The sequence below is a fragment of the Pungitius pungitius genome, chromosome 2, assembly GCF_949316345.1.
Source record: "Pungitius pungitius chromosome 2, fPunPun2.1, whole genome shotgun sequence".
In the NCBI taxonomy this organism is placed as follows: domain Eukaryota; kingdom Metazoa; phylum Chordata; class Actinopteri; order Perciformes; family Gasterosteidae; genus Pungitius; species Pungitius pungitius.
The window spans coordinates 29,214,034-29,241,667 of record NC_084901.1 but is presented as its reverse complement, the minus strand read 5'-3'; the positions used below and the strand labels follow the sequence as shown (position 1 = coordinate 29,241,667).

The 27,634-nt window shown below is 47.8% G+C and overlaps 2 protein-coding genes across 3 annotated transcripts in view; both read left to right on the top strand.

The window, feature by feature from the left end:
* Positions 1 to 88: 88 nt before the first annotated feature.
* LOC134107922 (uncharacterized) lies at positions 89 to 6,948 on the top strand. Its single transcript, XM_062560283.1, has 4 exons — positions 89 to 1,171; positions 1,712 to 1,995; positions 2,117 to 2,281; positions 6,723 to 6,948. Exons 1-4 carry the CDS (start codon positions 89 to 91, stop codon positions 6,946 to 6,948), a joined length of 1,758 nt encoding a protein of 585 aa, XP_062416267.1.
* Positions 6,949 to 14,038: 7,090 nt separating this feature from the next.
* Positions 14,039 to 27,634, top strand: part of psd2 (pleckstrin and Sec7 domain containing 2) — a 29,615-nt gene continuing 16,019 nt past the window's right edge. Inside the window, exons 1-3 of one of the 2 annotated variants that reach the window (XM_062560744.1) lie at positions 14,039 to 14,168; positions 20,538 to 21,055; positions 21,878 to 22,636. In XM_062560744.1, coding sequence (XP_062416728.1) covers positions 20,607 to 21,055; positions 21,878 to 22,636 — 1,208 coding nt within the window. In that variant the 5' untranslated portion in view covers positions 14,039 to 14,168; positions 20,538 to 20,606. The remainder of the gene's footprint in view (positions 14,169 to 20,537; positions 21,056 to 21,877; positions 22,637 to 27,634) is intronic. The other variant, XM_037460491.2, reaches the window with a different exon arrangement.

The following is a 27,634-nucleotide window of genomic DNA, read 5'->3' as shown; positions in this document are numbered from 1 at the left end:
CGGATTCTTGGGAAACGTACGGCCAGCTGCTCGCCAAAATATCCAAGTCCCACCAAAGAGTGAACTGCTGGTGTGGGGCCGTGCCCGGATGGGCCCGGGAGGAACTGACTACTGTGCCCTGATGGAAGCACTACCTGAAACCAACAATGTTGGCGTAGCTAGGACACTAGCAGTGGTAAGAAATGGGAGGATCCCTGTTCGTGTCTGTAATCCATATCCCTACACCTTGTCAATAGGGCGGTACCAGAAATTGGGTAAGCTGTACCACATTGATGAAGCTGATGTGCATGGATCTCATGACCTTACCCTATCTCTGGAAGACAATGGTGTTGTTGAAGTGGCTTTGGTAGATGCAACAGTCGACCACAAGGGGCAGAAGCTGCCTGAAGAGGTAAGGAACCTGACTAACCGACCTGATCTCTCTAAACCGCAACAGGAGGAGCTATGCACCCTGCTGCTCAAGTGGAAGGACGCTTTTGCTAACCATGATGAAGACTTTGGTCGGACAGACCTGGTACAACACCGTATCCATACAGGTGATGCAGCGCCCATCAGAGAAAGGTACCGACCTCTTCCGCCTCTGATGTACAAGGAAATGAAAAACCTACTTGCAGAAATGCTTGAGAAGGGGGTAATCAGAGAAAGTTGTAGCCCATGGGCTGCACCCATAGTTCTGGTAAAGAAGAAGGACGGTAACTGGAGGTTCTGTGTGGACTATAGGAAACTTAATGCCGTAACCCATAAAGATGCCTTTCCCCTTCCCAGAATCGAAGAGACTCTAACAAACCTGACCCGAGCCGAGTGGTTTTCTACCCTTGACCTGGCTAGTGGCTATTGGCAGGTTGAGATGGACCCCCAAGACAGAGAGAAAACTGCCTTTACAACCCCACTTGGACTATTTGAGTTTGAGCGCATGCCTTTTGGCCTATGTAATGCACCAGCAACATTTCAGCGCCTAATGCAACAGTGTTTAAGTGGACAAATGGCGGAGTCCCTATTGGTGTATTTGGACGACATCATAATATACTCACCTGACTTTTCCTCTCACCTACAGCATTTGGATGAAGTGATCCAAAGATTGTTGCGGCACGGCCTGAAACTGCGATTGGACAAGTGTAAACTTCTCCAACAAGAAGTCAAGTTTTTGGGCCATGTGGTGGACCATTCTGGGGTAAGACCTGACCCCGATAAAATCTCGTCTGTATCAAACTGGCCTGTTCCATCCACGATAAGGCAAGTGAGAGCCTTCCTAGGGCTAGCTGGATACTACAGACGCTTTGTATCTGGATTTGCCAAAATTGCACGTCCCCTGAATAACTTGTTGACGGGCATTCCAGCAAATAAAAAGTCTGAGACTCGAAGAGTGCAATGGTCCTCCGAGTGCCAAACAGCCTTCGATGCCCTAAAGAGGGCTTTGACACAAACCCCTGTTCTGGCATACGCTGACTACACACTTCCCTTCATTGTCTACACCGATGCAAGCAACCAGGGGTTGGGAGCAGTGTTAGCCCAAGCCCAGGAGGGAAAGGAACGTGTAATAGCGTACGCCAGCCGAAGTCTACACCCAACCGAGAGGAATGATGCTAACTACAGTTCGTTTAAGCTAGAGCTTCTGGCTCTAAAGTGGGCGGTGACTGAGAAATTCAGAGACTACCTGACTGGAACACAGTTCACAGTATACACAGACAATAACCCTGTTGCTCACCTGCAGACTGCTCGCCTGGGTGCTGTGGAACAACGCTGGGTCGCTCAGCTGGCTTCTTTCAACTACGACGTCAAGTACCGCCCAGGTAAAAGCAATGCTAATGCAGATGCTCTGTCCAGGTTTCCAGTTGACCCCATCCCTACCAGGGTTGCAGACCAGGAGTGTGAGACAGGAGCAAGCGTGACCACAGCAGCCATTGAGCTAACCCCTAGAAGTGAGGACAGTGAGTGGGCTAGCAGCGAATGGGAAGATGCCCAAGCCAATGATCCAGACATAAAAGTGGCTAAGAGGTATGTAGAAAACCAGACTCTACCGACGGGACCAGAACGCCGAGCCTTGTCCTGTAGAGCACAGAGACTGTTGCAACAGCGGAAAAGACTTCAAGTTGAAAACAAAATATTGTGTCGTAAGGTTACTGACCAGCATACCCATGAAGTACGCTTCCAGGTGGTGTGTCCAAGCTCAAGGTGTGAAGAGGTCTGGAAAAAGGTCCATGAAGCCGCTGCCCATGCTGGTGTGGATCGAACACTGGCCCGGATACGACAGCATTTCTATTGGCCTGACATGGAGCAAGAGGTACGCCATTTCCATTTGGGTTGTGTTGCCTGCAGCCTCCAGAGGAAAAGAGTAGAGCCTAGGGCCCCTCTTAACCCAATAGCTGTGTCATACCCTCTTGAGGTAATAGGACTAGACTTCTTGTCCTTAGGTCGGCCAACAGACCGTATTCAAAACATCCTCGTTGCCACGGATTTATTTACACGCTACTCTTGGGCCATCCCCACACATGACCAAACGGCGCAGACGACAGTAAAAGCTCTGTGGACTCATGTAATACAGCCTTTTGGCTGTCCAGCTCGGTTCCATTCTGACCGGGGACCAAATTTTGAGTCGGCATTGATGAAACAGCTCTGCGATACCTATGGTATAACTAAAAGCCGCACAACGCCGTACCATCCTGCAGGAAATGGTGGAACAGAACGCTTTAACCAGACCTTGTTAAACATGCTCCGCTCTCTAGAGACAGAGAAGCAAAACCGTTGGCCAGAATACTTGCTTGAGTTGGTACATGCTTACAATAATACAATACACAGTGCAACCAACTACACTCCCTCTTTTCTTATGTTTGGGAGACATCTGAGGCTTCCTGTACATGTGGGACTTGGTGTCGGTCCCCAGCAACTACGCCATGACATTGGTGGTTGGATACTGGACCACCAACAGAGACTTTCACTAGCGTATCGTATAGCTAGACAGAAAATGGGTAACGCAGCCTCCCAAAGCAAACAACACTATGACAAAAGAGCTAAAGCCATGCCACTCTTACCTGGAGAGAGAGTATGGGTACGCAACAGAAATCGACGAGGTCAAGGAAAGTTGTGTACTTGGTGGGACCCTGAACAATTTGTTATTGTTGAACTAGTGGGCAATACAGGGTTGGTGTATAGGATAAAACCTGAGAAGGGGGGCCGTGAAAGAACTGTACATAGAAATGCTTTAAAAGTCTGCTTAGCTCCTCCAGCAGACCCCAACCCACCGACCAATGGGCCCGCAGAAGAGACACCCGCAGAAGAGACACCCTGGCCACAAGGAACAGCATTCTATGGGTTTGCTCCAGCCCCAGTGGTGGTCCCGGCGCAGGAGCAAGGACCAGAAGTAGCGCCACGACGCTCAAACAGGACTAACCTCGGCCAACCACCTGCTCGTTATAGGGACGTTTAGGTATTCATGTTGCAGGGACTGCCAACATTAAAGAGTGGAGGGATGTCACCAGGGGGACATTGTGGTTTAATTATTGGTTATATTTCAGCATGGTTTTGGTTTTATGTATGGCATGTTTTTATAACATTTTAGCATGTTTTGTTTTTATAACATTTTAGCATGTTTTGTTTTTATAACATTTTAGCATGTTTTGTTTTATTACATTTTAGCATGTTTTGTTTTTATAACATTTTAGCATGTTTTGTTTTTATAACATTTTAGCATGGTTTGTTTTATTACATTTTTACTTATAAAACCAATGTTTAGTCAACTACATGCACCTGGAGGGACTAATCAACTACAGAGCCCTGGCCAACCATATTTCACTAGGAGAAAGGACCTCCCCTCTCCAATCACCCCAGCTGCTATAAGGACACCAAGCACGGCATGAGACCTGGTAGAGAGACCACGAGCAGAGAGGCCACGGGAAGGAGAAGCCACAGGAAGGAGAAGCCACAGTGGAGTGAAGCAGTGGAGGACGACGACAAGGCAGCGGACGAGCAGGCAGGGTGCATACAAGGACGAGACGGATTGGGCACCTCACTGGCAACCGGAAACTCAGAGAAAGGGCCGGACGGATCAGCGGCTGGTTGAATTTTAAACCTTGTTTTTAGCGCTTTGTTCCAGCTGGACTTTTTACAATTGTAGTTATTTATGGACTTTTAGTTATAATAAAATCCTCCTTTTAAACCACGTTTTTAAGTCTTGTAACCCATGCTGTTCTTCCTTCGATGAACAAAGAACCGGTTTTTATGGAGACCTAGACTCCGCAACTAGGTGGCGTTGCTGGTACCCTTTTTATAAATTTATCTTATTTTTTTATTAGATTTTAAGTCCCCCGCCTCACCGGGCTGACACGAATAAAGTTCACTCCTCGGCAGAAGCTGTTAGCATTTGGCTACATGGTACTTTCAAACCATTTCAAATCGCTTGCAATCGTTAGCAAACGATTTAGAGAAGCACGTGAGGAAAGGGGGAGGACGAGGAAGACGATGACGAGGAGGACGGCGGCAGCGAGGAGGACGAGGAGGAGGACGATGTCCAGGAGTAGGAGGACGACGGCAGCGGTGAGGAGAATGAGGACAATGACAAGGATGAGGAGGACGACGGCAGCGGCGAGGAGGGCGATGACGAGGACAATGACGAGGAGAACAAGGAGGACAGCGCCGGCGGCAGTAAGGAGAATGAGGACAATGACAAGGATGAGGAGGAGGACGACGATGACGAGGACGACGGCAGCGGTTAGGAGGACGATGACGAGGAGAACGAGGAGGACAGCGCCGGCGGCAGTAAGGAGAACGAGGACAATGACAAGGATGAGGAGGAGGACGAGGACGATCGAGGAGGACGATGACGAGGACGACGAGGAGGACGATGACAAAGAGTAGGAGGACAACGGCAGCGGCGAGGAGGACAATGACTAGGAGAACGAGGAGGACAGCGCCGGCGGCAGTAAGGGGAACGAGGACAAGGAGGAGGACGAGGACGATCGAGGACGACGAGGAGGACGATGACGAGGAGTAGGAGGGCAGCGGCGAGGAGGACGAGGACAATGACGAGGAGAACGAGGACAGCGCCGGTGGCAGTAAGGGGAACGAGGGCAATGGAAAGGAGGAGGACGAGGACGATCGAGGACGACGATGAGGAGGAGTAGCAGGACGACGGCAGCGGCGAGGAGGACGAGGAGGAGGACAATGACGAGGAGAACAAGGAGGACAGCGCCGGCGGCAGTAAGGAGAATGAGGACAATGACAAGGATGAGGACGAGGAGGAGGAGGACGAGAAGGACAGCGCCGGCGGCAGTAAGGAGAATGAGGACAATGACAAGGATGAGGAGGAGGACGATGACGAGGACAATGAGGAGGAGAACGAGGAGGACAGCGCCGGCGGCAGTAAGGCGAACGAGGAGGAGGACAATGACAAGGATGAGGAGGACAACGACGATGACGAGGATGACGGCGGCAGAGAGGAGGACGACGAGGAGGACGATGTCCAGGAGTAGGAGGACGACGGCAGCGGTGAGGAGGACTATGACGAGGAGAACGAGGAGGACAGCGCCGGCGGCAGTAAGGAGAACGAGGACAATAACAAGGATGAGGAGGAGGACGAGGACGACGATGACGAGGACGACGAGGATGACGAGGAGTAGTAGGAGGACGACGGCAGCGGCGAGGAGGACGAGGACAATGACGAGGAGAACGAGGACAGCGCCGGCGGCAGTAAGGGGAACGAGGACAATGGAAAGGAGGAGGACGATCGAGGACGACGATGACGAGGAGTAGGAGGACGACGGCAGCGGCGAGGAGGACGATGACGAGGACAATGACGAGGAGAACAAGGAGGACAGCGCCGGCGGCAGTAAGGAGAATGAGGACAATGACAAGGATGAGGACGAGGAGGAGGACGAGAAGGACAGCGCCGGCGGCAGTAAGGAGAATGAGGACAATAACAAGGATGAGGAGGAGGACGAGGAGGACGATGACGAGGACAATGAGGAGGAGAACGAGGAGGACAGCGCCGGCGGCAGTAAGGCGAACGAGGAGGAGGACAATGACAAGGATGAGGAGGACAACGACGATGACGAGGATGACGGCGGCAGAGAGGAGGACGACGAGGAGGACGATGTCCAGGAGTAGGAGGACGACGGCAGCGGTGAGGAGGACTATGACGAGGAGAACGAGGAGGACAGCGCCGGCGGCAGTAAGGAGAACGAGGACAATGACAAGGATGAGGACGAGGACGAGGACGACGATGACGAGGACGACGAGGACGACGAGGATGACGAGGAGTAGTAGGAGGACGACGGCAGCGGCGAGGAGGACGAGGACGACGAGGACGACGAGGATGACGAGGAGTAGTAGGAGGACGACGGCAGCGGCGAGGAGGACGAGGACAATGACGAGGAGAACGAGGACAGCGCCGGCGGCAGTAAGGGGAACGAGGACAATGGAAAGGAGGAGGACAATGGAAAGGAGGAGGACGATGACGAGGAGTAGGAGGACGACGGCAGCGGCGAGGAGGACGATGACGAGGACAATGACGAGGAGAACAAGGAGGACAGCGCCGGCGGCAGTAAGGAGAATGAGGACAATGACAAGGATGAGGACGAGGAGGAGGACGATGACGAGGAGTAGGAGGACGACGGCAGCGGCGAGGAGGACGATGACTAGGACAATGAGGAGGAGAACGAGGAGGACAGCGCCGGCGGCAGTAAGGAGAATGAGGACAATGACAAGGATGAGGAGGAGGACGGCGGCAGAGAAGAGGACGAGGAGGACAACGAGGAGGACAACAACGACAGTGGCAGCAAGGTGGAGGAGGTTGAGCAGGAGGAGGAGGAGGAGGACGAGGAAGACGACGGGGACGACAAGGGCAAGGATGACGACGACAACGAGATGGACGATGGCGGCGAGGATAGTGGCGAGGAGGACAACAACAACGACGGCGGCGTCAGCGAGGGAGGAGGGCGGCGAGGAGGACGATGACGAGGATATCGAGTAGGACGACGTGGTTGAGGAGGCCGGCGGCAGCGAAGAGGACGACCCAGACGAGGAGGATGATGACAAGGACGAGGATGACGACGAGTACGACGACTACGAGGAAGACGAGGATGACGGCGAGGGCAGCGAGGAGGAGGAGGAGGACGACCTGGATGACGATGACGAGGAGGACGACGAGAGCGGAGGCAGCGAGGAGGACGGCGGCTAGGAGGAGGGCGACGACGACGAGGAGGAGGAGGAGGAGGAGGAGGAGGAGGAGGAGGAGGAGGAGGAGGAGGACGATGATGAGGAGGACGATGATGATGACGACTGCGAGGTGGACGATGACGACGAGGAGGACAGCGAGGACGGCGGCAGCGAGGACGGCGGCAGCGAGGACGGCGGCAGCGAGGACGGCGGCAGCGGTGGGGAGGAAGATGAGGAGGACGAGGACGACGACGAGGAGGACGAGGACGACGACGAGGAGGACGACGACAAGGTGGACGACAAGGAGGACGGCGGCAGCGAGGAGGACGGCGGCGAGTAGTGGAGTGGAGTTTATTTAAAAAAGGAGAAAAAGGAGGAGGACAATGACAAGGATGAGGAGGACGACGACGATTACGAGGACGTAGGCGGCAGAGAGGAGGACGAGGAGGAGAACAACGTTATGACGTTAAACTTATAATGTCACTCATTGACGTTCTCAGTGATTGGATAACTGCTTCTTAGACCCTCCGCTTCGGGACCCTGCCCGAACCAGCTGAGACATGCAGACAAGCGGAGAGGAGGATGTGCAGGAAAAGCACATATTTTGTGCAGATATCTTACAAATTTTACCAGGTGTATAATGCAACACAAAAACACAAATATTGACTATTTGAGTCAATTTGAGTATAATGTATTTTTAATATAAGAAACAACAAAAAAAGAATCTTTTTTCTTCTTTATTTCTCCGTTGCTCATGGTTGAGCCACGCCCCATAGCCCTCTATGGACCAGTCGCCACTGCATGAGACAGAGAAATGAAGGTTTCAAATAAGTCTGCACCTCATCTTTTTTAACCGTACCAGCATGTTATTTTAACTTAAAAAATAGAATAAAACTTGCATTGTTACATTGTCAGTTTTCTCTTCCAATCATATTTTTAGGGGCTTATTTTGACAACACAGCAAGGGAAATTTACCACGTCAATTATTCCAATATGTTGCCCCTCAATGGCAGCATGTTTAATGCATGGGCCCCGCTGATATGGAGCTGGCTCTGTGAAGAGGATGTGCATTGGCATGGATTCACATGAGAGGTGCATTCGGGTTAAACAGACCGCAAAGTATCGCTTTAGTCCCGAAAGTAATTTAACTGGCAGTGCAACCTGAGTGGGAGTGTGGGCCCCTGGGTGCTCAATGTAAAATGCTACCATGATAGCATATGGTGCATGAGTTTTAAAGAGTCTTCAGATGAATTTAACAATACAATTATGCATTATATTGATGTATTGTTTCTGAATTATATTCCGAAAAATTATATTTGAATAAAATTATTTTGCAAAAAAAAAGTAATATTATATTATTACTTTTTAATAAATAGCATTAGGGAAGCATGTTATTCACAGCCTGAAAACACAAGGCTCGTGAGAGTGAAGTTATAAAAATAAACCTGAAAGTAGCAAATGAAGAGCCTTTGATTGAGATGTTGATTACATTACATGTCATTCAGCTGACGCTTTTATCCAAAGTGACCTACAATAAGTGGTCGGTGAAACGTTTTTCCTGTTTCTTGTTTAGAAAGACAAATATTAGACATAGTGTTAAGTATTGATACATATTGGAAATGCTATTAGTAGCATTAAAAGTGTTCTGTATTCAGGGTTGTATCTAATGCTAAAGCTAGCCTGTTAGCTTGGAGAAGTGACTGCAAGGCCCAAAGGGGCAATGCCGTCACATTTAAAAGCACACTTAAATTCACCCTGCACACTGTACTGTTCATGCAGAAGCCTCTGTTTCATTATCTGACAGACTTGTTTGAGTGCAGTAACACGAGTGAGCCCTCTGCGGCCGCGTACAAGAGATAGAAGCAGAGTGATTGATAGACATCTTTTTTTTTCTTCAAAACCCTATATAGCTGTTAGGTGTGTTTGCTGATGTATTTGATGCCTCATATTTCCTGTGTATCAGATAAGATGCACTGCGTGGTGCACATACTGTAATACAATCCTTCGAATGGCTCTTCGGAGGGCAACACTGACATGGACCACCCGGGGAACAGGAGACTCCTGTGTGTCAAAATGCCGCCGTCCTGAAACTTTTCAACAGCCAGAATTCCATGTTTTCATACAATTTCCATATTTTCAACTTGGCACAGAGGGGACGAGTGTGGCACTGTTGCTATGGGGACCGGTCTGTCTATTGACCCGGCTGGCCAGTAGACTTATAGTTGGCAAACACACTCACACACACACACACACACACACACACACACAGTGTTTCAAACACACATGGCACATTCTGCCGCCGTGTTGGCAAAGCCGCCAGTGTTTTCCCTGTTTTTTTTTTTTTGCTTGGCTGTCTTTCTGTCCCACTGTCTCTCTCTCACACACACACACACGAGCACACATGTAAACACAAATAATGCATAGACAGGGTTTTGCCAATAGTGACCAAATGGTTCCTAAAGATGTGTTTCTTTTTTTTTTGTGGAATCTTGTAGCAATCAATTCTTTGATGAATTCTTAGATAAAGAGGTTGTCTTGGGACACACACTCCGTATCTCCTCTGTAACCTCTGTATTCCCTCTCAGCTCGGCGAGGACGAGTGTTCACAGGTGGACGTGAGTGATCCTCAAACGATTACCCTCCCCCTCTCTTTTTGCCTCTGTCGTGTGGAGGGATGTGTGTCATTGTAACCCGCTTTTCCATGTCTCTGAATGTAATGACCCAGATGAGAGCCACACTCACACTGACACGTTTGTGCCCACAGACACACACACACACACACACACACACACACACACACACACACACACACACACACACACACACACACACACACGTAGTTGCTGACATGTCGTGGCCCCCTCCTCTTCAGGGTTAATGAATGACGGTGAGGTTGTCAAGGGAACTGCGGGAGTCCAACGCAAAGTTAAATAATGATGTCCGTACCGAAGGTAAGAGAAGATGTATTTCACTGAATCGGATGCATTCAAGTGAGGGCTGAGAAAGCCTCGGTGCTAAAATGCCTCAGTGCTAAAATGTCTTGTACACAACATTAAACACATGTGACATGTCAAGTGTGTTAACAAACAGTTACCCATTTACAACAGCCAGCACTTCTCTAGTGTCCTATTTCTGGTGAAAATGTCTGGCTCTACTGCTCCATCGTGTTCACGAGCTGGTTGCTAACTGTGTAACTCTGTCGTTTGGTGACAGCAAACATTTTTAGAGCTTTTTACTCCCTGTGAACTGATAAAAAGCTGGGAAATTGTTAACCCGAAACAATCAGCTGAGAGACAGTATAAAGCTTTTCACTACATGGGGCATCCTCCAATACAAAATAGTCGTGTGATTCGTTGAAGGTATGTCAAAAGTGGGGCTTGAGGTTTGAATCCACTCCCTCGGACGAATGTTGAGAAATTTTACTCTTTCATAGTATTTTTTATGAAGACGTTTTCTGTGACTCCTTTTTGCTTTTTAAAAAAAGTAAAATGTTACTCTTACGTACAGGAATCCACCCTTTGAATGTTGTCATGGGAGGTTTGATTGGTTATCAGTGAAACCAGCTTGTACACACACACACACACACACACACACACACATATTATTTCAATATCAGAGACACACTCATGCTTTTCACTCTCAAGCACATTCTGCTCTGAAGTCCTCTGATCAAAATCAAAAAGCTGCTCCGTTTGCACACACATCCAGCCGTGTGTATGTTGTGTATGTGCTGTAACGCTTCCTGCGTGTGTGTGTGTGTGTGTGTGTGTGCGAGCCCCAGCTGTCTCACTGAGCTCCGTGTTGTTTGGCCTGCCGTTGTCGACGGAGCTAACGTTGTAAACTCGTTGGATCGATGCTCATTTGGAAGATTTCTCTATTCAATTCCACCTCAGTAAGCAGTCCTTCATTCTTCTGTGTGTGTCTTTGTGTGTCTCCGCACACTTGGTTGTGTGAACGTGTGTCCTCGTGTGCACACATTTGTAACTCCATCGTCATATTGAATTGTCACTGTGAGCATACAGAGAAATTCTACAGGAGGTGTGCGTGGATGCTAACTTCTCTGTGTGCACTTCTGTCGCCCACACACACACACACACACACAGACATACACACTTATATACACACAAAGAGGAGTCTCGCAGCACAGGCCCAAAACACACACCATCAGACTGTCTAGCACCTCCCCCTCGCTTTGATTACCCTCACAATGAATTTTCTTCGCAGCCCACCAACATCAGCATATTGATTAATCTTCCCAGTACCTGGTTTCATTTCCAAACGCACAAGAACACTTCTCATGAAAACACATCTTGGGATTGCACATTAGAACACACATACGGGTAAATGCATGCATGATGGCACACACATACACACTCTGACAGCGCCACATTAACACACCATGTGCACCATCGCAGGAGACCACCCACCCCGACAAACCAAAACGCAAGCTGTTAGCTTTTTCTCCTCACCCGTTACCTCCCCCCCCCCTCTCTCCTCCCTCCCATTGTCACATCAGGGATTTCTAGTGTCCCCAACACATTGCAACCATCATGGCCGTGCAGATGTCCCTTAGCTGAAGACCCACCTCCTCATTTCTGCATCCATCCATCCATCCCTCTTCTGCCTCTCCTGGGACACAGAGGAGGTATGGAGGGAGCAGTGTGTGTGTGTGTGTGTGTGTGTGTGTGGTTACAGAGGGGGAAGGGAGTTGGGCAGGTTAATGAATTAGTAATTAGGATTGACGTTGCGTCTGCAGCGGGCTTCCCCCAAACTGGTTCCAGAGCTCTCCGGTCATCTGTGTGTCCTCTGAACCCTCTTTGTCACCGTCAAACCTACTGCTCCCAGCCTCCCCTCCCTGCCTCCCCCTTCTCCTTGCGTAACCCCCCCTCCACCTGTCTCACTCCGGGCCTCGCCTCTCTAACCTTCTCTTCCCCTTGTCTTCAAACACATACTAGGTTCTTTTGTTCCGGCCACATCCTCACTCTTGCTTTTTGCATTTCTCTCTCTTCTTCTTATCTCTCTTCCATTCTCTCAGCCACTCCCCTTCTGTCTGCTTCTAATGTGCTATTGATCACTGGAGATCAACTGGATTGGAGGCTGAAGTTCTCAATCCATGCGGGTGTCTCATTGAAGCTTAGCACTGCCCCGCATCATAAAGGATGTATCCAGGATCCCTGAAGAAAACATCGTAGAAAACAAACTTGGCAGGAGACAATGTGCCGTATGTGTTGTTGTTTACGCCTGCTGTGCTTCTGTGATGACCTTGGGGTGCACGAGCAAAGATGGTAATCACAAAGCCCTTTTCTGTATATTTTAAAGGCATTAAAGACGGCTTGAACTTAGGCTCTTTGGATCGATTCAACTGTGGCGGTTTTACACGCGGGTCATTGGCGAGAGTGAGATAGCAGGTCGAAAGGGGGTGAAAATGGGTGCGTGTATAGTGGAATAAAATGTCCTCCGCGCTTTGTCAAGAGCAGAGTGGACACAGATACCTTGAACTGCTCCTCCGTTATTGAGGCCAAGAGCTGTATCAATTTGTGTTCTTCCACCCAATAGAAAACATGGTAACATCAGCCATGGTCAGCACAATGTCTAAAACTTGTTTATCTTTGTCTAATAATTGGAAAATGATGTGTGACAGATGTGGACACAGAAAGGAATGTACACAAAATGTCAGCCGACATAAATTATTTTCATCTTTATAGTGGTTTAATTTATGGTGTTTTTCTTTGAAGAGGTCTGCAATTAAAGTCCCACCGCAAAGAGAGGAGTATTGACAGTTTAAGCCCTTTTGGAAATGGAAGAATTTCAGGGCAAGAAGGTCCTTTGAAAGTTACACCCCGCTCCTCCAGCAGCTATGACCCCGCACTGCAGGTGTAGATACTAACCGGTTGGATGGAGAAGTTTCCTACACCAGTGACATTGTTGGAACATTGCTAAAGCTATCCCGGCTGACAGTATTGACATTTTTTTTTTAAATGAACAGTGACCTTTCGTTCCTAGATTGCTATCATTCACAGGTGAACAATAACCAGCAGGTCAAAGGTCAGTTTGCCGCAGTTAACCAGATTTGAATGGCCACTGTATCTTGCCATGTAAATCTGATTTCTTCGCAATTTGTCAAGGATTATATTGCCCACACAAAATAATTTATACACTTTTGATTCATTTAATTTAACTGTTAATTGTTGTTTAGTCTTTATTTTAGAATCAATAACATCCGGATATTGATGGTTTCATGGGTCATGTTTTCCCCTGCAGAAACCAAATTCCTATCTAAGTCAAACTTCAGCATGACCAATATGCTGCATCCTGGATATGACAGCTGACGGACTTAGGACCTTGGACGGGACTATTTGACTGTCTGTAAACCATTAACTTAGACTGTGGTTCTGCTCAATTCACAAATGGTTCCCCCTATTGACATGTTTTCCCAATGTGTCTGTTGAAATAAATAGATGCCAAGTCCAATAACCCACTCTTGTGAGAACACACTGGAAACTCCTCCAGACGGTGCTCGCAGCATCTGGAGCTCAGTCTTGACCCGCTGGGCTCACTCTGCATCCAGCTCCTGCAACAAAGTCAAAGCCGAACCCGTTTGAATGCCATTCCGACAGCGGGTCTCCGGCGTCACATCGGCGGCGGTCCGTCAGCGCTGATCTTGAACGGGGGGATGGTCCTCCCGACCGGCGGAGCGGAGTCACAGTTTCTCAGCCGCCGTTCGGACGCACCGAGGCTCCGCGGAGAGGAGAGGAGGACGCGGGGAGGACGCCCCCCGCTCACCCACCGCTCCTCCGGTGAGACCCTATAGTTACCAGCCCGCGAACAACGGCCGCACGCGCATACCGGTGAGTGTGTGCGTGAGAGAGAGAGAAAGAGAGAGAGAGAGAGAGAGAGAGAGGGGCGAGAGGAGGAGGGGGGGGGGCAAAAAGAGCCCGTCTGTCAGTATTATTCCCCGGTGTGGATGTGGAGAGGCAGAGGGAGAGAGAGGACCACCGCTGACTGGACGCATTTCACCGGTGAGTGAAGAAACGGAAGGTTACAGGACGCCTTTTAAAGTGTTTTCGTTGAAATATGTGCTATTATACGTGTATGCGAAGGCTCCGGCGTCATGTCATTTGGTGGGAGAGCTAGGCGAGCATATTCCTCACGCGGGCTGCGCGGAGGTTTTTTGACGTCCTGGCTTTTCTCGTTTATCAGAGTGCGTAAATGCGCACGCAGCCCGCAGTAGGACCCCTGTGTGTGGGCTGGAGATACACGCACCGTGCGGGCCGTGGGCTTTTATGTGTGTGTGTGTGTGTTTTCTCTCCCTCCTCCGTACCCCGAGAAGAGAAGGAGAAAAGAGGACAACTCGATCTTGAAACGCGACCAAGGTCTATTTTGGAGAAAAGGAAAGGCACCGGCCTCAATTGAGCTTGAACAGTGTCTCCCAGCCGTCCTGTTGTCATGGTTACTGGCTCGAGGAGGCTGGGAGAACATGGCTGTCTCGCGCTGTGCTCTCTCACTCTATTTCTCCCTCACTTTCACACACACACACACACACACACACACACACACACACACACACACACACACACACACACACACACACACACAGGGAGAGAGAGAGAGAGAGAGAGAGAGAGAGAACAAGCCTTGTCTATCCGGTGTTTGTTTATGCCTTTTTAAGTGTATTGAGAGAACCAGGCACATTTAAACCCATTGAACATTTTTGAAGGTATCCTATCTTATGCACACGGTAAAGGGTAATATAATACCCCACACATGAATTACAACATATGAGATACAAATGTAATAAAGAATAGAAGTCCTTAGAATGTTATTGAAATTAACAGGGATCTTTTTCCCAGTGCAAGGCAGGATGAGGCTTTGCCCCAGGATGTGGGAGGCTTCCTTAAAGCAGGTGTTTGATCATCCCCAAAGAAAAGTCATCATTACCCTAATTATAGGCATTTACATGTCTGGTCTGGATCCATAGCAATTCATTCCCCTGATACAAGCGTGGGCTCTCCCAGCCCAAAGTGCAGCTCAGCTTGCTCCAACGTAATCATCCTCAAATCGAGGTGTCAGACATCCAGACGCAGAAGCAGCATCTCGCGTTCTCCTCCACCTGATTCTCTGTTTGCTTCCCTTTATGTGCCTTTGTATGTCTTTGTGTGTGTGTGTGTGAAACACAGTAAATTTGCATGTGCAAATGAAAATGCCACAAGACAAAAATCACCACATTACTGTGCGCATGCATCGAGATGTTAGTGTTCAGAGTGATGGTTCAGATGGTGGTTGACCTTGACAGCACAGAAGTGACATATTAGGGTGACTCGGGAGCAGGCTCGCTGTGACGCTCCAGTAGGCTGATTGTGTGGCTAGTTGGAGGCTTTTTGGTCTTGCTGGTGGGACCTGCAGGCAGACACGTTGTAGGAAAACTCCCTGGACGATTTCCAACTTCAGATTTCCCAGATTTCCTGTCCAGGGCTAACAACCAGGAAAGGATTTTTCTTCCTCTCTGCCTGCATCTGTGCTTGCAACAAAACAGCCTTTTTAAAGGTGCCTCTAACTTTTAAACCCTGTGTGTGTGTGTGTGTGTGTGTGTGTGTGTGTGTGTGTGTGTGTGTGTGTGTGTGTGTGTGTGCGTGTGCTGGCTGCAGTGCCTCCCTGCAGCAGCGTGCATGTCATGAACAGGGTCAGTAGGTTGTATATGGTATGAGGACGTGTTTTGTCTGAGCATGTTTCTCTGACAGAGAGAGAGAGGAGTGGGGAGTGGGGAGGGGGGAGGGGGGGGGGGGGGGGCGAAGTCCCTCGTATTCAGATCTGATTAACATCCATCAGTAGTCAGTGATTGCTCTGTAAATTATTTTTGATTACTGATTAGCTCCTCATGAAAAGTAGTTAGAGGGTTGTCCTGGTGGTTCGGGTATCTATTCACATTTCTTTCGCTGGGTTTGCAGATTTTTGTTAATTGTGTTTCTATCTTGTCTTTCTTTGCCAGTTTCTTCTATCAAAATCTTAAATTGTACAAATAATGCAAGTCAATGAATACTTTTGCAATCCTGAATGGGTTCTAAGAATGCACCATTTGTTGTTGTTGCAAACGTAACGAGGTGAGACAAGTTAATAGCAATCAATTGGCTGGTTGTTCCGCTACTTTAACTTTGTCTAACAGGAGCATCTGGAGGCAGTGTAGTACTTTCAATACGATTCACCAGCTAAACACAGCTACAAATAGCTATTAATGGCAGTAATGCAGGTCATGAAAAACATGTGCGTCAGAAAGCCTGCGACACGACTTTCTTAGCTATTGTGTAGCCTCGCTATTCATTGAACTCTCTGGGAATCACATGTAATCCTCTCCTCTGCGCCATGTTGCATTCTAGTCCCTGCCAATAACATTTGGCCATGTTGATGCTCTGCTTGAGTAAAAAAGTGTTAAGTAATGAAGAGCACTACTTGTGGAGACAGATGCATCGAGTCTCCTGCGGATCTGGAGGAGCTTGGCACCGTCTAAGAAAAGGACCGTGATGATGTCATCATTTTTCTTTAACTAGAGATCTGCATGCATGGGATACTCAGGTCCTCAGCCTTTTCTAATATGGCTGTACTAACTTCTACTGCGTCACATGTGTAGCTCCCTCAGTCTGCTGAGTGGATTGTTTTATACATACAGTATGACATTTTTTGTAAATATCATATGTATGTAGATATACAGCTGTCAGAAATTGTCAATATTATATTAGTACAATTCTCAAAAGCGTTTCGGACTGCTTCGAAGTGGTTATCTCGGGGCACACTTACACTGCTGGTTGCATTAAATGTGGGCATGTGAATTCTTTAAAGCTTAAAGCCTGGTCAGGATTCATTGACCTCGGCTGCTTAGATTGCTGTATCCCAAATTTATTTGGAAACATTTTGGCATAGCAAGTATTGCTTAGTACGTCAAGCAGCAGAGTTGAAGTTGAATTATGGTGAAGTTTAGGATACAATGCCTCAGTTTGCTGGGCTTCCTATTCCAGTAAAAGCTGGAAGCTTTAAAATCAGGGGAAGCTTTTCTTCGGTATCTCTCTGCCTATCCATAACCCTCCCGCTTATCGCCTCACAGTCCCGGTGGACTCTGTGTCTCAGTCCAAATCAATGAGTATGGCCGCGGTCCATGTCTCTATGTGTGCATTCCGGTGTACGTGTGAGTGTGAGAGAGAGAGTGTTGTGTCTGTACGTCTGAGTGAGACAGGAAGACAGGCAGAGAGATAGCGACGGATATAAAAGGCACAAAAGACAGAGGAGAGCTATTTAATGGCGACTTGGCCTTTTATCCAGCTTCCTCCTCACTGGATTGGCTGCTTATACGCCCGGATGGACATCTCGTCAGATGTGCGTTTGTGTGTCGTTCACATGATTGGCAGACGGTCTGATCACAATTAAAGGAAATTGATAAGGTTTGAGAGGCCCAGTGTTCTGCTGACAGAAGTGGAATGCAGTGGAGTTGCTCTTGATAGCCATTGTATACATAGAGACACAAAGACTGCGACACATGCACACACACACACACACACACACACACCATTGCGCTACCATTGGCTGTGTTTATCTCAATCCGTCTATGTGGGGTGTCTGAGTACATCTTCTCTTCCTCCTCAGCAGCTGGGTTTCATGCTGCTCACTTCCAAAGTCTCCTTTTTTTTCCATTTCTGTTGGCTAAGACCCATTTACCTCAATTACAGCGAAGTGAGAGGCTGAGGCGGAGAAAAGAGAGAGAGAGCCGAGAGTGAGACTGTGAGCTAGCAGACAAACACAATGTGGGACAGATGAAGAGGAGAGAGCGGGAGAATATACAGGACACTAGAGACATGCAGAGAGGGAGAGAGAGAATTCCCACTTTGCCTGTCTGGTTTTATTAACTGTTTCCATTTATGGAGATGTGTCCCTGTTTTGTTTGTGTTTGTGTGAGTTTGACTGTGTGCTAATGTATGCAAATGCGTCTCGGTGTAATTGCATGAATGGATGCAAATTGCACTTGGTTCCATATGCCGTAGTACAAGAAGGGAACATCGGCTCCAATAGACAGATGGATATTTTTTAAACATTCATCCGTGAAAAAACGAGTTATGACAGTCTATCCGATCCATCATTATTTCATGCGACGTACCTATTTATGTGTGTCAAAATGACGTTAATAAATCATAAGCGGCACATGCTGTTGAGTAACATATGATTGATGAATCTGCAGGTGGAGACAAACTGACTGGTATAATGCAAAAAAAACATGCTGCTTCTTGCAGAAAAAGAAATAAGTTAAAGTCGGCCAATCACCGACCATGTGCAGTATACATGAAGCATTTGTCAGGGGATCAGTGTCATTTGACATAGTCATGTTTCCCACAGCAGGGGGGGGGGGGATTAGAGGACGCAAGTAGAGACACACTGCGCTTGGACGTGAATAAAACCCCACATGTTTGCTGATGTTTATACCATATTCCTCTTACTGCTTGCGATTCTCAGAGTGACGAGAAGACAGTTTTCACTTATTCAAACTGTCATGTGACTAGGAGGATGACAGCGACAGAGTCTTGTCCTCCAACAATGACATTTACCGCAGGGATGGAGGCCCGGGGGATCAGAACCAGCATTGCGTTTGGGGGGGGGGAGACCTTACCCAGAAGGAAAGGTCCGCCCTATTTTAGGACATGAGTTTGAAAGAAGAGAGCGCTCGGCCCGACTTCTTTGGTTCTGCATAATTTGCATCATCTCTTTGCAGCTGTGATGAAACATTCAGCGTGGCGTCCTTGTGCTCAGGGGCTAAGCCAAGGCACTTGCAATACCATACATCCAGATTTGGCTCACATCCTTCCTCAGATCTTTCCTCTCCATCTTAAGCCCACATTTTTTTCCTTTTTTATTTTACATGGTTTGATCTAAATACCGCAACGATGCGAAAAAAAAACATTTCCCCTGAGAAACCGCAGAGCTGTGTGATTATTTCGGCCTAACTAGGTATCTTACCTTGCATGCCTTCAGAAAAGCTCTGAACGCAAGTGTGCGTTGTAGTGCAGCTGTGGCGTGAGTCCCCTGCTAGGGAGGATTCAGTGGAGCAGAGATCTGATGTGTCGACGGACGGGCTGTATCAGGCAGACGGGGCCGCACTCTGCAACAATATCACAATCCAACAGTCTACTCTGCCAAATGATAAAAAGCTGCGTCATTCATTTGGCTAAATGCTCCTCATGGCCGACTGATGCCTCATCCAAATGACAAATAACAACACACATATACGTGTAGGCTTTATTTAGCTTACTGGTGCATTATTGCAGGATTGTTTTGTTTTCATAGTGGGGAACAAACGTATTTGCGCTGATAAGAACATCTTAAATATTCCAAACTAGTAGTTTTGGTATTACGATTGATGATTGAGGTTAATAGTTTGTCAAACACTGGTTTGGTTAAATAATCTAACTGCAAGTGCCAATAATATGAGCTGTTCTGGAAGCTGGAACTTTTTATCACATGATCTCCCAGTCCACTTCAGCTGAAAGACCTTGAGCAGCTTTACGCAGCCTGACCTCTTTTTGTCCGTGCAGGCTCACAAGATTTGATCGAAAACCCCCCGCTGTCCCCAAAGTGGACATTATATTCACAGATTTAAAAAGTTCATCCTCAAAGATAATGTGATTTTAAATTCACATGAATATTTATCGCTTCATCAAACATCCAAGTTGTTGGAAGATCCGTTTCAGTATCGACCAACAGTTAACAATTGATCGTTTTTGCACTAAGCACATTCTTTACACAGTTAATCATATAGATCTATTAAAAAATATATTCTTTGTTGCACAAATAATATGATTTTTCAAAAAAAAAAAGCCTTCAAATCCAACATTACTGGTAATTAAGAGCTGCTGATCAGCGTTTGCCCTTGAGCCTCAGCCCTTAGGGACGGACGGAGGCACCTCAAGTGAGAGTAACAGTAGACCGCTAGGACGCGTGTTTACATCTCTGGTTTCTACCACGCTTTACACAAAGGGAGGGAAACAGATAGTTATTCAGTGGGGAAATCTCCACACCGACAGAGAGCGGATGAGCGCGCGAGGATCATTCTGACGGGAAGTCAGTTGAGCTGCATTAAACAAATCCCCCTCCGTCCGTGTTCCTCTGCTCGCTGCTTTACCTTCTCCTGCCCTCCTTTCAGAGCTCTTTCCACGGGTTCATCTGGTGCAGAGGACAAAGCTTTCCTGACCACACACACACATACAGCTAGATGCTGTTCTTGATTCAAGGAGACCTCTGTGACTTGCAATTAGGAAGAAATGATTAAACTGCTGCGTCAGTATCTGCCATAGTTATTAGTCATTTCATGACGGGCTTCCTCTCTCTTCTGGCTCCTTGTCTCCTTTCCTCTGCAGAGTCTTCTCCCTGGGTTGCTGATCAGAAGCTCTGGTCCTCATCTCTGGCAGTGAAGAGTGAAGAGCACCATGACCCAGGAGGGGCAAGCTCTGCCCTCTCCCACCCCACCAGAGACCCCAGTGGAGCCCGACGCCCCCACCACCAGCACCACTGACCCACCCGCAGGGACACACAGCCAGGTGGAGCAGGACAAGCCGGGGGCGGAGGACAACACAGAGGAAGAGAAACAAGAAGAAGAGGAGATCAGAGAGGGAGAGGACGAGGCACAGGGCGACACACGGAGGGGAGGAGACGGGAGGGAGGAGGTAAAGGACCAGGGAGGAGAGGGTGAGTTGAAAGAGGAGAAGGTAGATGGGGATCCAGAGGCAGATGGAAGGGCGGAAAGGACGAGGGGGGAAGGGCGCATGAATGTGGAGGTGAGCTCGGCGGGGGAGGAGGCAACGTGCGAGGAGGAGGGGATGGAAGCAGAAGAAGAGCGTCAGCGGCCCACCGAAGAGGAGGAGACTCAAGCTGGGCGGTTAGTGCACTAAGTCATCCTCTTATCACTGTCAGGGAGAGATGATCTTTGACCTTCAGGTGTCAGATTGTTGTATAACATTAAAGAATAATCAAACGTATAGATCTGGTCAATTATTCATGCACACACACACACACACACACAATCAGCGCTCCCGTAAGCTTTACTTTTTACAGCTTTCCTTGGTCTGGTTGGGTTTCACATATAATAATAGTGGGCCACGTGGGCCGTGTCGAATGCTTTTAATGGTACGTTTTTCATTTTAGAAAACCAAACACACAAAAAAAGACTAAATGAGCTGAAAGGAAAATAAACTCTTGAGGCGCCGGAGGAGCCAATAAACCAATTTCAAACCGGCAAAGATAAGCAGTGAAGGGCGCTCGGGGATACATGTCAATTAATTAGCGCTGTGCTTTGTGAGAAATCTCTAGATAAAATACAAAATGGTTTTATTAAATGTATAGACATGCATTAACGCACTAATGCAAAAATACAGCGGGCATATATCAAGTTTGTTCCCTCCTTGATTAAACCAATTGTATGAGCGATTTCTCTCCATCAGCAGAAACACAGAGCACTTGAATGGACTCATATTCACACAAATAAGAGGGAGGAAATAGAGGAGGTGGGGCGGACATGGGGGAATGAGCTATTCACCCAGTGGACAATTGGACAGCATGCTTTTTCATCTTTCATCTTGCTTCAATTGTCACTGTGGCCATTCAAGCTGAAATTTGTCCCCATTGTGCAAACTGCTGTGGGTTGGAGTAATATCCCGAAGGTCATGCTGTCCTTTCTCTGTCTTTCTCCACCTTGAAACAGTAAAATGGCAAACGGCATAGGTGGGAGCCAAGAGGAGGACGAGGCGGAGGAGGAGGACGAGGGAGGAGATGAGGGGGCGAATCAAGCACTGTTGGACACTTTCAGCTCCAACTTTGAGACGACCGTAGAACAGGCCGACGCAGAAGTGGTGGAAGAGGAAGAGGAGGAAGAGGTGCCGAATGAGGAAGACGGTAGAGAGAACCAGGACAGTTTCAGCTCGACCTTTGAACAGATTGTTGAGCAGGCCGACGTCCAAGAGGAGGAGGAGGAGGAGGAGGAGGAGGAGGAGGACAGGGAGAAAGGCAGGGTGGACCACAAAGACGGCTTCAGCTCCACGTTCGAGCGCATCGTGGAGTCGGCACTGCTGAGGGGCGGGACCTGCTACAGCAGCCTGGACTCTCTAGACGTGCTGTCGCTCACGGACGAGACGGACAGCTGCGTGAGCTTCGAGGCGCCTCTGACGCCGCTCATCCAGCAGAGGGCGCTGTTCCAAGGCCCCGAACCCCTGGAGCTGGAGCTGGCGACCGTTCAGGAGCTGGAAGGGGCCGAGGCCGGGCCGGACTCCCCGAGTGACCCCACGGCCGGGGAGAGCGCTGTCCGTGGAGCCGCAGCTGTGGCCGGAGTGGGCGGAAGCCCGCTGAGGACCACCATACCAGGAAGCAGGTCGGAGTTTGTGCTGAGCCAAGCCGGACGCTGGGCCGTCCCCAACGGATACCATGGTGCCACGGAGGGTTGTGGAGCCATGATCAACTCCTTCAGGTAGGAAGGCCCGATTCAATCCTTAGTTATTTAGGGTTTTTTCACCTTTTACACTGGAAGTTGAATTAGACAATGCTGTTTACAGGCTGGGCAATATATGAATATTATATGAATATGGTGATATATGATATATATATACATGGAGACTATTATAGCTGTTCTATGATGTGCCATCACCCACTCATTTTATCTGCATTTCTGATGATTATACATTAAAATTTCACATTGTAAATATTTTTCAAAAGCTACAATCGATAAATCTATAGAAGGTATTTGATTAAATGAATATTAAATGTAAGATTATCTCCAAGTCCAAATGGTGAAAATGGCTGTTGACTATGAGCTCTACCCGTCCAGTTGGGTCCAACACTGTTTTAGTCCACAAGCAGCAGTGACCGAATCGAAGGGTTTTGCCAACCTCATACGAAGTTAGACCAATATTTTCCTCTGAAAACCATGATCAAATGGTCCATGTAGAAGGTACAAACGGCCTTACACACAGAACAAGCATGTCTTTGAACTATGATAGCATACAGGTACAATACCTGGCATAAGTTTGGACGCATTCTCTACAATGACAAAATGTGTCCAATCTTTGGACTGGTACCTGCATGTGAAACCCAGTCGTTTGGATGTTTGTGTCATTGATGACACATTCCAGTGTGTGTTTTATTCCACCCAGGCAGCGGGGCTTTGTGTGTATACCATCGCTACTGCCCCGAAGATCAGTGCAATATGCTGTGACCTTGGCCTTAACCAGCAGGTGGCGTGAGCATGGGGAAACCTAGCTGTGAGGGGGTGGTAGGTTGGGGGTCTGGTGGTTCAAAAGGAAGTAATCAGTCCATACGTAAGCAAGCAAATCCCTACTAACCAACATAAAATGTTCTTTGGTAAAGGGAGAGGAAGGAAACTGCTGCTCATGGTTGGATAACTTTGTGCACTTCAGCGTGAATCTTACATCTGCACAACCTACTCAAACAGTGCCAAGCAAACAGAAATGCAATATTAAAAATAATTCAGGCAGAGCTTTTACATTTTTATGAAGTCAGTGGGACAGTTGAAGCAGAATTGCTGTATTTGAAATGAAGCAGCTCCTTCCCCCGAGAGGCAGGCAGCGAGTTCACGACGCAGACGTGGACATCGCGGTCTGGATTCTTGGTTTTCCCCGACCATTCAGCTAGAAGCGTACTCGCACAGTAGGGAGAGATAACCTCAGCTGCCAAATGACACGAGGTCTGTGCAGGGCTGTCAGTCCAAAGAATCACATTGATGAACCGAGCAGCAGGGAGGCATCCTTCTCTTCGTCCCAAATAGCCTAGCTGATATTTATGACAATGCAGAGATGTTGTACTCTAACTCATCCACTCTGTCCATCATTTGCCTGGACCCCAAGGAATTGTGGGGGACCCACAGTAAAGCTCACAGTACTCTTTTACATTTAATTACCTTAATAGCAGTAAAGAGGGTTGAGGAAGACAGGGCCACTGAAGGGGTGGGGGGTGCAAACAGGAACCATATGGGAAAAAGCCATGTAACCTGAACTTTAGGACTGGTAGGCAGCCATGCTTTCAATACCCGTGGTTGTTCTCCAGCTCTGCCCCCCCCCCTCAGTTTTATTTACAAACCTGCCGGAATGCCGACTAGATGCACTCAGACCTCCGACATGATCAGCCCAGATTTGTTCACTAACTCTCCCGTTGCTTTCACAGCTCACTATGAGTGATGAAGGATGAACTGAAGGTTTAAGATGTCGTCTCTCTCTCTCTCTCTCTCTCTCTCTGTGTGTACAGATGTTGTCCTTTAAGCACGTTCTTGCTTCCTGACCACCAGCGCCAAACTGAATGAGCTATTGTTTATGTCATGACATCATCGTCTTCAGCTTTCCTCTGCCCAGCAGGGTCTTAGTATGTGTGTGTGTGAGATTTTTTCTCTGCGCTAGCCAGCTTGCCAGACATTTAAGCACTTAAATCTCGAGTGGATACATCTGCTAGTCCATCTTAAAGGGATATTTTTAAGCTTTAAAAACACTTTTAGTAACTATTTTATCATACCACATCACTAGAAGTTGTTGACGTTCATTCAGAAGATTGGCCCATCAATGCAAGTCAATGGAGGTAAAAGCCATTACTGTGAGAGTTGAAGTACAGTTGTTTTAATATACTACTGTAGAAGGAGAAAGCGCAATTTTAAAATAATTGCTTTTCAGCCCAATTCAATTGGAGTAGCCTGAAGTAGTACTGCTAAAAATGCTAATATTGGAAAATGGACTCTTGAGAGCACACAACTCACAGAGAATAGGCACAAAGGCTTATCGTTTTAAAATTCACATCTCACAAGCTTTATAATAAGCTTTATGATTCACAATGTCTCAAAAACGGGTGCACATCAAGACAAAACAATTATTTACACAAGCTATGAAGGCTGATGTTTTATCTCATCCATTTCTTCCCTCCCTCACTCTGTCACTCCATCTCTTTGTTAGCTCCTCTCTTTATTCATTTCTGCACTCTATCCGTCCTATCTCACCCGTCTCCCATCCTCCTCCTCCTCCCTTCTGTGCACCACCTCCTCTTCCATTTCCCCCACAGTACTCTCCTTATCTTTTGTTCATTTCCACCTCCATTCTGCCCGGTGGGTAGCCACGGAATTGGCGCTGTTACACATTTTGGCACTGCGGGCGTCATGGACAACTGGTCTTTTTCACTGCAGGGCAGAGCAGCTGCAAGGCAATAGCTAAAGTCAGCCATTCAGTCAATGAACTTGGCAGATTTTTTTGTTGTTTTATGGGCCTGTCGGTCCCTTCTCAAGATGAATTTGCTAGTTTATAGAACTGCTCAAATAATCTTTCCATTCTCGGCTAGGCATGAGAAAACCGCCAAGTCGTATGCTAACATTAGCATGCTAAGGTGCTCACCATGGCACTACTAACATGGTGACGTTAATCGGTCAGCATGTCAGTAGCAGTTTTGCAATCTTAGGCTAGTATGCTAGGATGCTAACACTGGCTGATTAGCAAAAGCAGCTGAGTCGGACGGTGAAGTTGTACGTTTCGCTGGTATTTCACCATTGACTTAAGCACGTGACAACTTTATTGGCAAAGTCCTAGCGGTTCGTCCTCTTGAGATCAATAATGAATTAGTTGCTGATCTGTTTCCATCTGCGTCTAACAGACGTCACTAACTTGGCTGAAGATTTACAAACTTTTACTGGATATATAAATATGAGTCAATGAAGAGCTCTGAACATGTCGAGCAAACAACAGCGTTTGTTAGTCGGTGATAAATCAGTTTTACACAGATCTAAGCCACCTTTCATGAATACAACTGTCATTGTCTTACTTTTTCTCTTACTTTCTACTTTTCACTTGTTTTCATGTAGTGGATCGGCGCAAAGAAACACCACTGGTTCATTGAATTTCATTGAGTGAAAATATTCAAATTGATTCAGAAGGCTTTCAAGCCTTGCCTCCATGTTTTTGACAGCCTTAGCGCACACAGACTCTGTCCAAAATTCTGGCTTCGCCTTCCATAACAGACAGCGCTTTGATGACGCCCCGGGCAGAGACAAGCAACTAAATCTCACCTCGACCCAAACTCTCCCCCGTACATCCTCTCCCGGCTCAATGCTGATTACACTGACATCAGTGGATGAAGTTGTAGAGTCGGCAGCTTGCCCGAGGGAACGTAGGAAACGTTCACAAGCATTGCAGATGCTGTAGACAAGCCATCCAACACACGGAGACGAGGAGTGAAGGGTGTTCTTTCAAGCAGTCCGTGATGGTGTTGCACCAGGGTCGTAGTCCGCGGCCCTGTCCGTCAGTTAAGGACCATCAGGTTGTTTGTGAAATTGCACTGTCAATCCCAAGTGGTCAATTGATTCGTTAATCAATCAATTGGTTACTTTCACAGTGTCCCTCTGTGCCCTCCTTGGGGTCCATCACTGAGGTTTAAGCTTGGACTTAATATATAGAGACAGCTCTCTCTCTCTCTCTGTCTCTCTCTGTGTGTCTGTCTGTGTCTGTCCAGCATCTTACTCGCATCCAGAGCCAGATAGAAATAAACCGCGGAGGCAACGAGTTGAATGCTGCTTTTGTCATAATGCAACACGTAATGGAGCATTCACGCGCACACACACACACACACGCAGTGAAATGCTTCAGAGACTGGTATACGCTACTAGAGGCCATCCTGCACGGAGTCACATTACGGCACAGAGTGATATTCAAAAAGGCGTACAACATGGCTTTCTGTTCACTCATGCACACTTTTTCAAACACGTGTGCACCATCTCCGTCTGAGCATTAGCATCCATATATATGTGTGTGTGTGTGTGTGTGTGTGTGTGTGTGTGTGTGTCTGTTCGGGAAACGTGCTACTGAGTGTGTGTTCATCCCTGAGGTTTGCGAGCCCACTAGATCTAAGCCCGAGCAGGGCAGATAAAAGCCACGCGCAGTTGTTTCCATATCAGAGACGCTAAAACTAATCTCCTTCATACACACCACGGAGTGCACGCAGGAAAATAAAAGACAGAAATGTTCATAATGCTCGTGCATGCTGCTCACTCAGAGCTTTCATTTATTTTGCACCCGGAATCTTTCTCACTTGCACACAAAAACATACACACACACATAAACACACACACACACATCTTTCTTGGCGTGGTTCTATAGTGCGGCTGAAACATCCTGCAGATTATCCTTTCCTGGCTCTCAGTCAGGCAGTGATATGGACACACACACACACACACACAGTCAGACATGCAGACTTAAGTGTATGTGTACACACTTTTGCAACACAAGCAGTGCTACATAGAAATTCTGTATTTTTCCCACAGACACTGACTGAATCATTTCAGCTCAACAGATTTATCCCCCGTCTATTTATAGCTCGACTCAGTTTCATGACACATCCCACAGTCTTACTGTTTTGGCTCAATCAGGTTCTTTTCACCTCTTCTGAGGTACTTCCTGTCTGTGTAGAGTGGAATAGGACGTAGAAT

What these genes read in the sequence shown, in the direction of transcription:
- LOC134107922 (XM_062560283.1), top strand. Translation starts at nt 89, where the DNA reads ATGGGCCCGGGAGGAACTGACTACTGTGCCCTGATGGAAGCACTACCT. An exon ending in ATGTGGTGGACCATTCTGGG is followed by an intron (nt 1,172 to 1,711) that starts GTAAGACCTGAC and finishes GCTCACCTGCAG; the next exon opens with ACTGCTCGCCTGGGTGCTGT. An exon ending in GACATAAAAGTGGCTAAGAG is followed by an intron (nt 1,996 to 2,116) that starts GTATGTAGAAAA and finishes TTGTGTCGTAAG; the next exon opens with GTTACTGACCAGCATACCCA.